This window comes from Cryptotermes secundus, unplaced genomic scaffold (assembly GCF_002891405.2).
Source record: "Cryptotermes secundus unplaced genomic scaffold, Csec_1.0 scaffold22, whole genome shotgun sequence".
Taxonomy (NCBI): domain Eukaryota; kingdom Metazoa; phylum Arthropoda; class Insecta; order Blattodea; family Kalotermitidae; genus Cryptotermes; species Cryptotermes secundus.
The window spans coordinates 4910394-4922290 of NW_019742961.1; the positions used below are offsets into that span (position 1 = coordinate 4910394).

Here is an 11897-nt window from a genome sequence, read left to right on the forward strand (position 1 = left end):
TGGACAGTACTTTGAAGGGGACTGAAGGTTTGTGCTTAAAAGTTGAATAAATAAGTTAAAAAAAAATAAGTTCGGTTTCTTTTAGGTACCCCCTCGTACTCAACACAGTATAGTGAGGAAGCCAACTAAATTATTTTTTAGATGAGCCAACATTGGGTTCACTACATTAATAAAATGGATGGTGTTATTGAAGAGGCTTTAAAACAGTGTGTAAGGGCATCTCTCCAGGTCATGTTAGAAGCTTTGCATGGGGATGGAACTACTGGTCCAACACAAATTCTCAAAGTCTCTGCCACTCTCAAGAACAGTGCAGTAAGTAAAAAGAAAAGTAAATCTCAATGGATGAGAATTGCTGTGTAATGAATCTTCCTTTCTTTTAATTTATAAGACTCTGTTTAAAAAACGAATTTCAAACATGTAATCCATGAAAAATTTTTTCTGTGTGTATTACAAGCGATTTTGCACATTTTGTATAATTCAGCCAGATATTTATTTATTGTAGTTATAATTCTGATGTTAGGAAGCATACAGTCAAATTATTTTTTTCTTGCATGTCTTAAAATACTGCATGTACCATATAAAAATGCTTCATATAGAAATCAAATAGTTATTGAGATTCAATTTCTTTGTAGTCAATGTTATGGTAAAACAAATTAACAGTCAGGCACTAGCTATCAGAATATAAATATTCTATAATTAAAACAATATGTCATGATTTTACCATTGTCTCTAAAATTTGGATGCATTTGAAAGGAGCTGATTATAATACGTTTTTCTATAACATTTTTATGAATTAGACACTGGACTGCATTATAGGATGCTGGTACTTATGACATATATTGTATTTTATTATTACTTTTTTTTTATTCGCATAGTAGGTGATGAGTGTGCAGATTGGAAGAGGAGTTCGACAAGGATGCTGTTTATCACCAATTCTGTTCAACTTGTACAGCGAATGCCTTACCAAGGAAGCTCTGGATGGGCTCGGAGACTTCAAAGTAGGAGGGCAAATTATTCAAACTGTGAAATATGCAGATGACCTTGTGTTAATGGCTAAGGAAGAAACTGTGCTACAGGGCATGATTGATAGACTAATTGAAATTGGAAGGTGCTATGGCATGGAAATGAATGTGGAGAAAACAAAAGTAATGAAAATTTCGAGACAACCAACCCCAGTCACAATAAAGATAGACCAAAAACAAGTGGAGAATGTGAAATGTTTTAAATATTTGGGTAGCTTGTTAACAGATGATGGAAGGTGTACTTGTGAAATTAAATCCAGGATTGCCATGGCAAAAGCTGCATTTAGCAAGAAGAAGAATCTTTTTACCAGCAAATTGGACTTAAATTTGAGGAAGAAACTAGTGAAATGCTACATTTGGAGCATAGCTCTGTATGGGGCTGAAACATGGACACTTAGGGCAGTAGATCAGAAACATCTGGAAAGTTTCGAAATGTGGTGTTGGAGAAGAATGGAGAAGATCAGTTGGACCGATTATGTGAGAAATGAAGAAGTGTTAATTAGAGTCAGTGAGCAGAGGAATATCCTACATGAAATAAGAAAACGGAAGGCTAATTGGATTGGTCATGTTTTACGCAGAAACTGCCTTCTAAAAGAAGTTATCGAAGGAAAGATAGATGGGCGGATAGAAGTGACAAGAAGACGAGGAAGAAGACGTAAGAAGATGCTGGATGACCTTGGGGACAGAAGAGGATACTGTCATTTGAAGGAGAAAGCTCTAGATCGCATTAAGTGGAGGAATTGTTTTGGAAGAGACTGTGGACCTGTCGTCTTGACAGATTACTGATGATGATGAGTAGGTGGTGGAGTCCAGCTGGGTCCACTTTGCACCTTGGCCACTTATCGGCCTATTGTACCTTCCCCGGGTGATTATGATGATGGAGAATTTGGTGGAATGAAGATTGGCAGGGGAAACTGAAGTACTCGGAGAAAACCTGCCCAGCACCACTTTGTCCACCACAGATCCCACTTGACCAGACACGGGCTCGAACCCTGGCCACTGCTGTGGAAAGCCAGCGACTAATCACTTGAGTTATGGCGCGGCCATGACATATATTGTAACGTGGATGGCCAGAACACTGCTAGGCAATGGCCTGGTAAACACCCTGTGATACACCCACGCAACAGTGGAACAATGAGGTTATGCAACGGCTCGGTAAACAAACTTCTTCACAGGTGCAGTGGTGTCACGCTCCAACAGTACTAGTTATCATGTGACTTGTTTTCGGTGTTGTCCATGTGGTGTCTGTATAATGAAGACCTGTTTAAATTGAAGTTAGTGGAGAGTTCAAGAGGCTTCAGCATTTGAGAGTACAAGAACGAGACTGGAGCATGAATTGTGAAGACTGAGTACAGATTAGGTCAGAGGAGTACAGAGTGATTGAAGACAAGAAGACTTCATAGTGATTTGAAGTGACAGTTTCTGTATTGAGATCTGTTGCTAGGAGGCGACTAGTGAAAACAGAGAATCTTAGTGCGTGTGCAATGGTGAACTGTAAAACGTGTAGATCAGCGATAGCACTTTATTGATTGTAATTAAGAGAGGTTGTAACTGAAGTGCCAATAAATCCAATCATCCAAACTAGAACCTGTCATTCTTGTCATGCATACCACCCTACAGTAATTTCAGAGTGTTCAGCTATATATGTTAATTTTGCAGATAAGTTTTGAGCCATCACTCACAACTGTAGCCACTCTTATTACAAGTACATTGCCTGGGATAGTGGACAGTCTCATGCCCATTCCACGTCTGGCTGAGAAATTTAAACTTACACCTCACAATATGCAGGCCTTCTGGGCAGCTGTGGAGAAAGATGATGAGTGTAAATGGCAGCAGGGTTTAATAACTCAAGGTAAGGATAACTAATTTTGTCATAATAGGCCTCAAAGTTCAACACTCTTGTTACCAAAGTTTGCTATAGGATATGTCTTATTTCGTATAGACCCACTAAACTAAATATCAATCAGATGTCAAGTGGTTTTGAAGGAGAAACATGGGGCGGAGGGATGGAGAGGCAAATAACTGAATTGACAGACCTTAACACATAATTATGCATTTATTCATGTATGGTGTAAAAAACATGTAACAAGGAAGTGCATCAGTCTAGCATAGTGTGGATGGTTTTTTTTTATCACTGTAATGTGTCATTTCATAATGGGGGTAAGGAGTTTAGTTTTGCAATTGACTTGGGTTGCAATCCTAAGATGTTCTTGTTTGTATGAGAGATAGAAACTTGTTTTAAGGAATGAAAGAAATTTGTTGAAACATACATCTTCGTTTATTTGTGGTAGGAATAGTTATAGTTGCAACTAAATCTTACTCTGTCATAAGTTTTGAGGTTTTAATGGCGGTGACTATGAAGACTGTAGTCCTCTCATGAGGTTTTGTAGCCAGATATAAACGTTTGAGAGAACATGCTGCCTCTGCCTTCAGGGTTGCAGTATGAAGTGAAATGTCAGTATCTGCCTATAAGACTGCAGTGTCACAACCAAGAAAACCATAGTCTGAAACTTATTCTTTTCTTTTTCCCAAGGAATCCTACCAACTGTCTATAAGATTCATAATTTCATAATTAATTTTGAATGGGAACGGGCCGGAAAGCCCAATCCGTCAAGGTAGATGGAGAGCAGTAGGAATTAAAGATTTTTTAACCTTTAAACACTGGACTTTTGAAATGGTGGTAAGCTTGAGCTGGCCGGAGTTTATTTAAATGCCCGTTGCTAGTGCATGTTTAAATGTCCATTCGTGTTAGGGTGCTTAAACAATTTTAAGCATTGTGTTTAAAAATGCTGTATCTAACACAATTTTTATGATTTTTTTTATGAATTAACTTTGTATCAGCAAAGAACATAGTGTTGCATATTATAACGGAAAATTTGAAAATTTTTGTAAAAAGTGTTGTACACTATTTTCAATTTTTTCTTTTAATTTTGATGCATGCTGTAAAAATTGTTTCCCAGTTCTTCACAGAGTTGTTCTACATTATAGATTCATTTCTGTTTGTAACACTTTACAAATTTTAGCAGTCCCTGGTGTCATACAACAGATGGAAGCAATAAAATCATTTGGTTCTCTGCTGGATAACGTTACAACTTTGTTACACTCTTCTACAGTGCTAAGACCTTCCGTTACAGCTGCAAGTGATTACTGCCCTTTCTGTGGTCCTGAACAGACAGTTGCATTGTGGCTGAGATACAGAGTGCGATCTGTTTTCTGTGCGTTCATAGTGAAATTGAATACTGTAGTTTCATTTCAACCTATATATATACATCAAGCAGATAACAACAAAAAAGATATGCACATCAAATTTTACTATATATATTTTAACACATTAATCCGCAGAATCTGCAATAAAAGTACTGGCTCAGGTTTAATTTTGGACATAACTCATACGTATACTCTTTTTTGTTGTTGTTCACTTAGATATCATTTTAATTCCTCTATTAGGGTTTTACTCAAGTCGGTCTGGTAATTACTACATATAAAAATAAATATTAAGGACTGTGCATGCGCTTCTACTAGCAGAGTGTGCTCGCACTTCCACTAGCGGAGTTAAAATGCCTGACTGGCCAAAACGGGGTACTTTGGCCACAATGATCACACTCATCACTGGCCCGATCAGGGCACTTCGGACGTTAAAGGTTAAACATAGGAATGTAAACTATTTTTTATATTATCCCTAGTTATATTTTCTAGGACTATTTTTATTTTACTCATATTTTTTCTTCTTAAAAATGAACACAGATATTGGTGTGGTTTTGGTTTGGGCAGACTCAATTTTAGAATGCATATCTTAAATGACACTTAAATTATAATAAGAAGCAAATTTCACCCTGATAGATGTAGGTATATTGCAAATGCAGCCCATGTGACAGTGAACTTAATAATGCTCTTTCAGCCTTTGATAAATTTGAATACATCTCAAATTCAAAACTGTATTGTCAATATGTAGGATTTGAAGTTTTCTCCAAGCAGTGGTTGTGAAGAATTCTACCTTCTTGGCTATAATTCTGTGTGGTCCATTGAAAATCAACTGACGTTTCAGGCGAACATGTTGCCTCCATCTTCAGGATGAAGAATAAGTGAAGCAAGAAACCAGCTTGAAGCGTGTAGAAAGCAGAGCTTGCCAGAAAGCTTGGGTTTATATAGGAAATAAGAGGGGACAGTAAGACAACTCATTAGTTCCCAATGGCCCTCTCAGAACAGAGGGAACCAATCGGAGTGCAAGATTCCTGGAAACTTCTTATCAACTCCTTGAAAGATCTTGAAAAGCCACCCTTGTAGGATTTTATATAGTGGGGTCTCCACAGTGTCACATAGGCCCATGCACATTATCATTATTAGAGCATCAACTCTGTCATCTCTGGGCACCCATGAACACCAAGCCTTAACGTCCACTCCTGGCCTCCCTCCACTGTTCTTGCCCTGTTTAACCCCTACTGTATGCCTATAGCCAAAGCACTTAACTTTCTCCATTCTCCTCTGTTCTGTGCCCATCACATCCTCACAGCTTGTTTCTCCCATGTTCCCAGATCTGCAGCAGCATCCCTTTTCAGGACTGATGTTAGTTATTCTTGTCTTGTCTCCTGTGTGAAGGAGTGTTGCTAACATTACTGATGTCAATATGTAGGCACAGTCTTTACAACGTAGCCCCTCTACTTCTCTTATACTGTGTTTCTTCTGTCCAAGATGATGAGTATATTGTGATTAGATGTGCTTGAATAAATTAACAAATTTCTGTAATTTTAATCCTTCTTTACTAATGAATGCAACCAGTACCCATGCAAAGCAGGGATGAAAGTAGCTTTCTTTAAGTTTACTGCTTTGTTACAAATGAATGCAACAAGAACCTATGTAAAGCAGCGATGAAAGTATGAGTATACAGTGAAATAAACAATAACAGCTTTTTCTCTTTTATTGTCAAAAATTAGTTATAAATTTCCTTTCAAAATTAGGTAACTCCATTTTTATTATCTTTCCTTAACATTAATTAAGCTAACAATTTTCTATAGAAAATGATGAGGGCTAAATGATGTAATAATCTTAATTAGATGGTAACTTCTTTCATTCTTATTTAATGTAGAGATGGCAACTGTTGTCAGCCAGATCCAAAACTATCTGAAAATCTGGGAATCATTCAGAGACTTATGGGAAGTGAACACAGATCTACTTATACAAAGATATGAGAACCTGAAACCATCAGTTTCTTCTTTTGATGCAGATATAAGAAGGTAAGTTACATCCATAAGATAGACTTGAAAGGTGAAGTCCAAAATAAGCCAAAAGAAGTACATCCATAAGGTAAACTGTAAGTTCCATTTATGCCAGTAGTCATTTTGGCCATGAGTAAAGGAAATAATCCTACCTAAAAAGAATATGAAAATTTCTCCATTCTCCCAATAATTCTTTGTTACTGTCATCCATGTAGAGCAGGTTAACATGTAATTGTTATCTGTGTGAGATGACAATGGAAGAAAGTTCCCCTTATGAGTCTAAGTCCCAAGACATGTAGAAGAGGGCAGTACATATTTTCCTTTCACTGTGCACGTTCTCAGGCAAGAATTGATTGTGAAGGTCACATTGAAAGAATTCACAGGCTGGAGAAGGTATCTGGTGCTCTCTTCTGTTATCAGTTTTGGATCTCAAAGTCATCGTGTTGCTACTATCCAATTTGCCTTCTATTCGCCTTCCTCTCTTATTATTGTCCATTTGGATTCTTGATCTGGCCAAGATATGTAAATTTTTAGGCATATATTTTGCAAAATATAAGTGTGAAGTAAATTACATGAACATGGTCTTAGCAAAAAGTTACAAATGCTTTTCATATATTTTATGAACTGTTTCAGATGCACTGGTGTTGTTAATAATGTTCAGCTACAAGAGTCAGTTTCACCTGTTCATTTCATCATGATAAATTCAATGCAGTTAAAGCATTCCATTATTGAACATTGCTGTATCTGGCAGGACAAACTGGCTAAACTTCTTCTTCAACTTACTTATAACAGGATCAGGGACTCATACCACTACACCAAGGAGAACTCAGAGAAGTATGAAATATTGTGCATTAGATTATGCATGGAATAATTAATGATGAATTTTGTGCAGAATGCATTATTATAATACAGTACTAGTTATATTTTTATTTTGAAACTTATTGTATTGGTAGAGCGGCCTCCGTAGTCTAGAGAAAACATTCCCACCTCACGACTTGTAGTACGCGGGTTCAAATACCCAGCGGAGGTCGTTGAATTTTTAAGGGCGGAAAAATTCAGGGAACAAGTCCTCCGGGAGGGACTTTAAACTGTGGGTCCCGTGTTGTAGCTTTACGGCACGTAAAAAAACCTCATATCTCCAAAGGAGGTCACTGAGCCAAAATTACGGACGTTTCTTGCCCAACAGCAGTCTCTAATACCTCTGGTAGATGGGGCAAGCATTATAGATACCTCTCAGCTAGTAGAGCCGGTCTTGCTGGCTGGGCGGGACTGATGGTAAGCACCAGTACTGGTAGGATATAGAGACTGGTATAATATCATAGAGGGAAGCACAATAGATCAAACTGGTCGCGGTGCATGGGGAAACCCACCCTCTCTAAATAACTAACTAACTAACTATTGTATTGGTATTGAGTGTAAAGGAGAATATGATTAGTGTTATGCATGTGCAAGTCTTGAATTCTCAAGATCATATTGAGAAAAACTATCTTGATACCTATTCAGATGTTGATTTTTCAGTCTCATGCCTGAGAATTTTCAAATAACCATTTTTGCCTTTGTACAGTAGTATGCAAATTACCTGAGGCACAAGTACTGTACATGGATGTAGATATGTCCCTGAAACTTTGGCCCCAAAACATGAAAGAAATAGGCTTATTAGGAGACCTAGAAAAAGATGTGAGAATAACATTACAATTTACTATAAAGAAATATGGTTGGAGAATATGGACTGAATTCATCTTGTTCAGAATATGATCCAGTGGCAGGAACTTGGGAACATGGTAATTAATTCTGAGGTTCCAAAAATGATGGAGATTCCTTAATCCCTTGAGTGTGACTTTAAGCGGAGCCATTTAAATCCCTAAGCGTGTGCTGCACAGCATCTGCATCCGCTCAAACCCATGCTCTATTCGTTCGCGTCCCATAACTTGTGTCCAAACTTTTCACTAAGAATTCTTAACGCCCACGCTCTGATATATGTAATTGCAGCGAATGTGTATGTGAGCTAATACTGACTTCTTTCATTCCTCGCTATCATTTTGTGTGTGGTATTTTTTTTTACTCGCTTTGCTTGCTACAAAGCGTCTGGTGTCTGCTGCTTACGAAAGAATTGTTCCCACTGAGATTCCGACTTGCTTTGAGAGAGGTAATTTGAAAACTAACATTCATTGAGTGCTTGTTATCTGTGTGTGTATTTTTTATTACTGCCTTGGCTTACTGGCGACAAAGAAGCTGTGTCTGATTTACAATGTTACAAACGTAGGGGTCGAAGTTGCTTGACGCCTGTGTCAACATTTATGAATTTGTTATTCCTTTTCTGCCTTGCGACACTCTCTTATCGGAGCCCCATGTCATTTGGTCACGTAACTTGTCTGGTGGGACAGTTTCTTGCCCCTGATGCAAATAAAATCGCGCGTTCAAAACTGGGTTCCCACAACTTCGAATGAAATAGGGTATTCCTAGGTTTGCTTATGCTGATGGCAATTCAGAAACCAAATCTCAGGATGTATTTTAGTAGGAAACATATGTTAGAAACCCCATATTTTCCCAATGTAATGAGCGAAGAAAAGTTTTCATTGCTGACCAGATTTCTCCATTTTATAGATAACACCAATAAGGAAATTGCACAAAGAGATCCTAAATTGTACAAAATTCTTCCGGTAAGTGAATATTTGAAAAATAAGTTCCAGAAAGTGTGCATACCGGGCAAAGAAGTAAGTGTTGACGAATCTTTGTTATTGTGGAAAGGTAGACTTTCGTGGAAAGAGTATATCCCTATGAAAGCTTCACGGTTTGCGATTAAAATTTTTGAACTTTATGATTCCGCAGGATACTTGTGGAATTTTATAATTTACAGTGGATCATGGATAAAATTAGGCTGTGAAATCACCAAAGACACAGATCTTTTCTCAACAAAAGTTGTTCTAGGTTTGTGTGAGAAACTATGAGACTTGGGCAGATGTGTTTATATGGACAATTTTTTATAGCAGTCCCGATCTTTTCCAGAGATTAGTTCAGAGGACAACAGATGCTGTTGGAACAGTGAGTATCATGCGCAAAGTTATGCCAGTAGATCTAAAAAAGAAACTGAAGAAAGGAGAGGTAGTTAGTGCAAAGTGTGGGAAATTGGTGGTGTTGAAGTGGAAGGATAAGCGCGATGTCTCAGTGCTGACTACTAAACATTCAGACAAAATGCATCCCATAACTCGAAAGGGTGGGTTAGATTTTGTAAATAAACTTATGTGTGTAATAGTGTATAATAAATATATGGGAGGTGTAGACTTGAAAGATCAGCTACTAGAAACATTCTTGCTAGAAAGGAGAAGGCAAAAAGCGTGGTACAAGAAATTATTCAACCACTTAGTAAATACGGCAGTGTTGAATGCTTACCTTCTGTACTGCAAGGCTGGTAACAAGAAAGATCATCGGTTATTCAGAATAAACTTAGTGAATAAGATCATATCAAAGTCCCATGCACAGAATTTAGAAAAGCGCAAAGGGCGCCCTTCAGATACCGACATGGAATGTACGAGATTGACGGGACAGCATTTCATTCAAGAAAATCCCAAAACTGAAACTTATAAAGTTGGAAGAAGAAGGTGTGTGGTGTGTACAAAAAACGGAAAGAGAAAACAAACCAGATACAGGTGTAAAAACTGACCAGGGACACCGTCTCTCTGCCTGGACCTTTGTTTTGAGCAATACCGCACCAAGGTCAACTACTAGACACTGGATATGGAGAGCTGGGAAAAAGAAATAGCTTGACAAAATGTAAATACACATTTATAATAATGAACTGTAAACCATTGTAAATATAATATAATTTTTTGGAATTTTTCAAATAGCGATTTCGTTATTTAAAAATATTTAGGTAAATGTCTTCACAAAACCTTCAATGCTTGTGAAAATAAAGCACCGGGAGGGATTTAAATATCCCCACTTAAATTCACGCTAGATGCATGTAACTGAGTGGATGCATATGGTGTGTTGCACACGCTTGAGGGGTTAAGTAACTGTTGACTCTTAAGGTTTCAAGAAGGTCTCTGCTCCATGAAGTAAATATATACCACAGTAATTAAGTGTTAGAATATAGATCCTTTTCATTTAGTATATGCTTTACAGAGTTTTGAGGATACCACAATCACACAAAGAACTCGAAGAAGCTAATGCAGTGCACCAGAGATTATTTAGTGAGATTCCAGAGAGAGAAGCAATTTTTCCAGTAATAAGGGATCAATATGATATTTTATGTAAGTTAAATATATATTTTTTTTTGTTAAAATTGTGTATTCTGTAGAAATGTTGTTTAATATTATATCTTAAACTAAATCACTTTCACTTTATTCTGCAGTAAAATATGAGGTAGAAATCACTGAAGACTTCATAAACCTATTAAATGGCCTAGGTGGTGACTGGAAAAAGTTCTTAAGTATTTTAGAAGAATCAGAACAAAAATTAGAAAGAGACAAGGTATGTGATATATTTGTTGTTCAATTTGTTCTCATTTTGTACAAAGTACTGTTAAAATAGTAATTTTTTATTTGATCTCTTAATGTGGTAACAGTTACCATTATAAAAATGTAATTAATTATCATTATCCATTTAAATTAATGAAATACCTCTTTAACTGAGGCTGGCATAGCTCACTCAGTAAAGTGACTAGGCTGTTGTCTGGACAACTGGAGAATCAGGATTCATTCCTGAGCAGTGGCAGAGATTTTTCTCTTCACCATGCATCCAGACTTCTGAGGCCTATCCAGCCTCTTGTCTAGTGGTTACTGGGGAATAAGTAGCAACTAAAACAAGAAGCTAACCATCCACCTCCATTTAATGCCAAGGTTAAGAATGCATGGAGCTATATCTCTACTCACTCATACATCATCATGACACATTTCTCAATTAATCACAGGAACAATGTTACCTTTTTACATTTGCTTTTTTAATTAATTCTAGAAAGGATTCTGAACTGAATGTGTGCTGAAACAGAAGTCTTGAAGATGGAGATTGCTTATCTGTTGGAGAAATTTATTGGAAATGGGCCCTTTCAGCTGACAACACAGCTAAAGGTACACACATATTTTTAATAATATTCAGAAGCAAGAAGCAGGACATAAAGTTTGTTTTAATAACTGTGATTATACATGATATTACGTAATTGACTGTAATGCCGTGTGTCATAGTTTTAGAATAATTCACCATGCGCTCCAGCTAGAAAGTAACACCCTAATTTTGTATTACTATTCCTAACTCTATGTGAAAATGTTGGATGGCATTGATGATTTGAGGTGATTATTTTGAATAAAGCTCCAATTCACTTGGATATTACTCTTTACTACATCTTACTGTACATTTTGTCTTACACACACACCGGATGCCCACATCAGTGCACCCACTCACCGATTACTGCACCATCTCTTGGCTTACACCAATACTCACATTCATGAAAAATTGCACTTCCAACACTCTTAAATTTTTCATCATTTTACTCACTCTAGTTCACACATTCCTAATTCTATTTTATGGGTCTTAAACAAATTGAATGGCAATCCCTTTGTAAGAATGTCAGCCATTTGGTTAGCTGATTCAATATACTTAACTTCAATTAATTTATTCTTTATCAAATCTATTATGAAATTATAATTAATATCAATGTGCTTTAATC

General features: G+C 37.0%; 1 protein-coding gene across 1 annotated transcript in view; it reads left to right on the forward strand.

Annotated features, from left to right (window-relative positions):
- LOC111873390 (dynein heavy chain 2, axonemal) overlaps positions 1–11891 on the forward strand; it is a 53346-nt gene extending 41455 nt beyond the window's left edge. The window contains exons 18-24 of the mRNA XM_023868054.2: positions 142–312; positions 2682–2874; positions 6106–6253; positions 6869–7069; positions 10358–10485; positions 10587–10705; positions 11189–11891. Coding sequence (XP_023723822.2) covers positions 142–312; positions 2682–2874; positions 6106–6253; positions 6869–7069; positions 10358–10485; positions 10587–10705; positions 11189–11200 — 972 coding nt within the window. The 3' untranslated portion in view covers positions 11201–11891. The remainder of the gene's footprint in view (positions 1–141; positions 313–2681; positions 2875–6105; positions 6254–6868; positions 7070–10357; positions 10486–10586; positions 10706–11188) is intronic.
- The last annotated feature ends 6 nt before the right edge of the window (positions 11892–11897 follow it).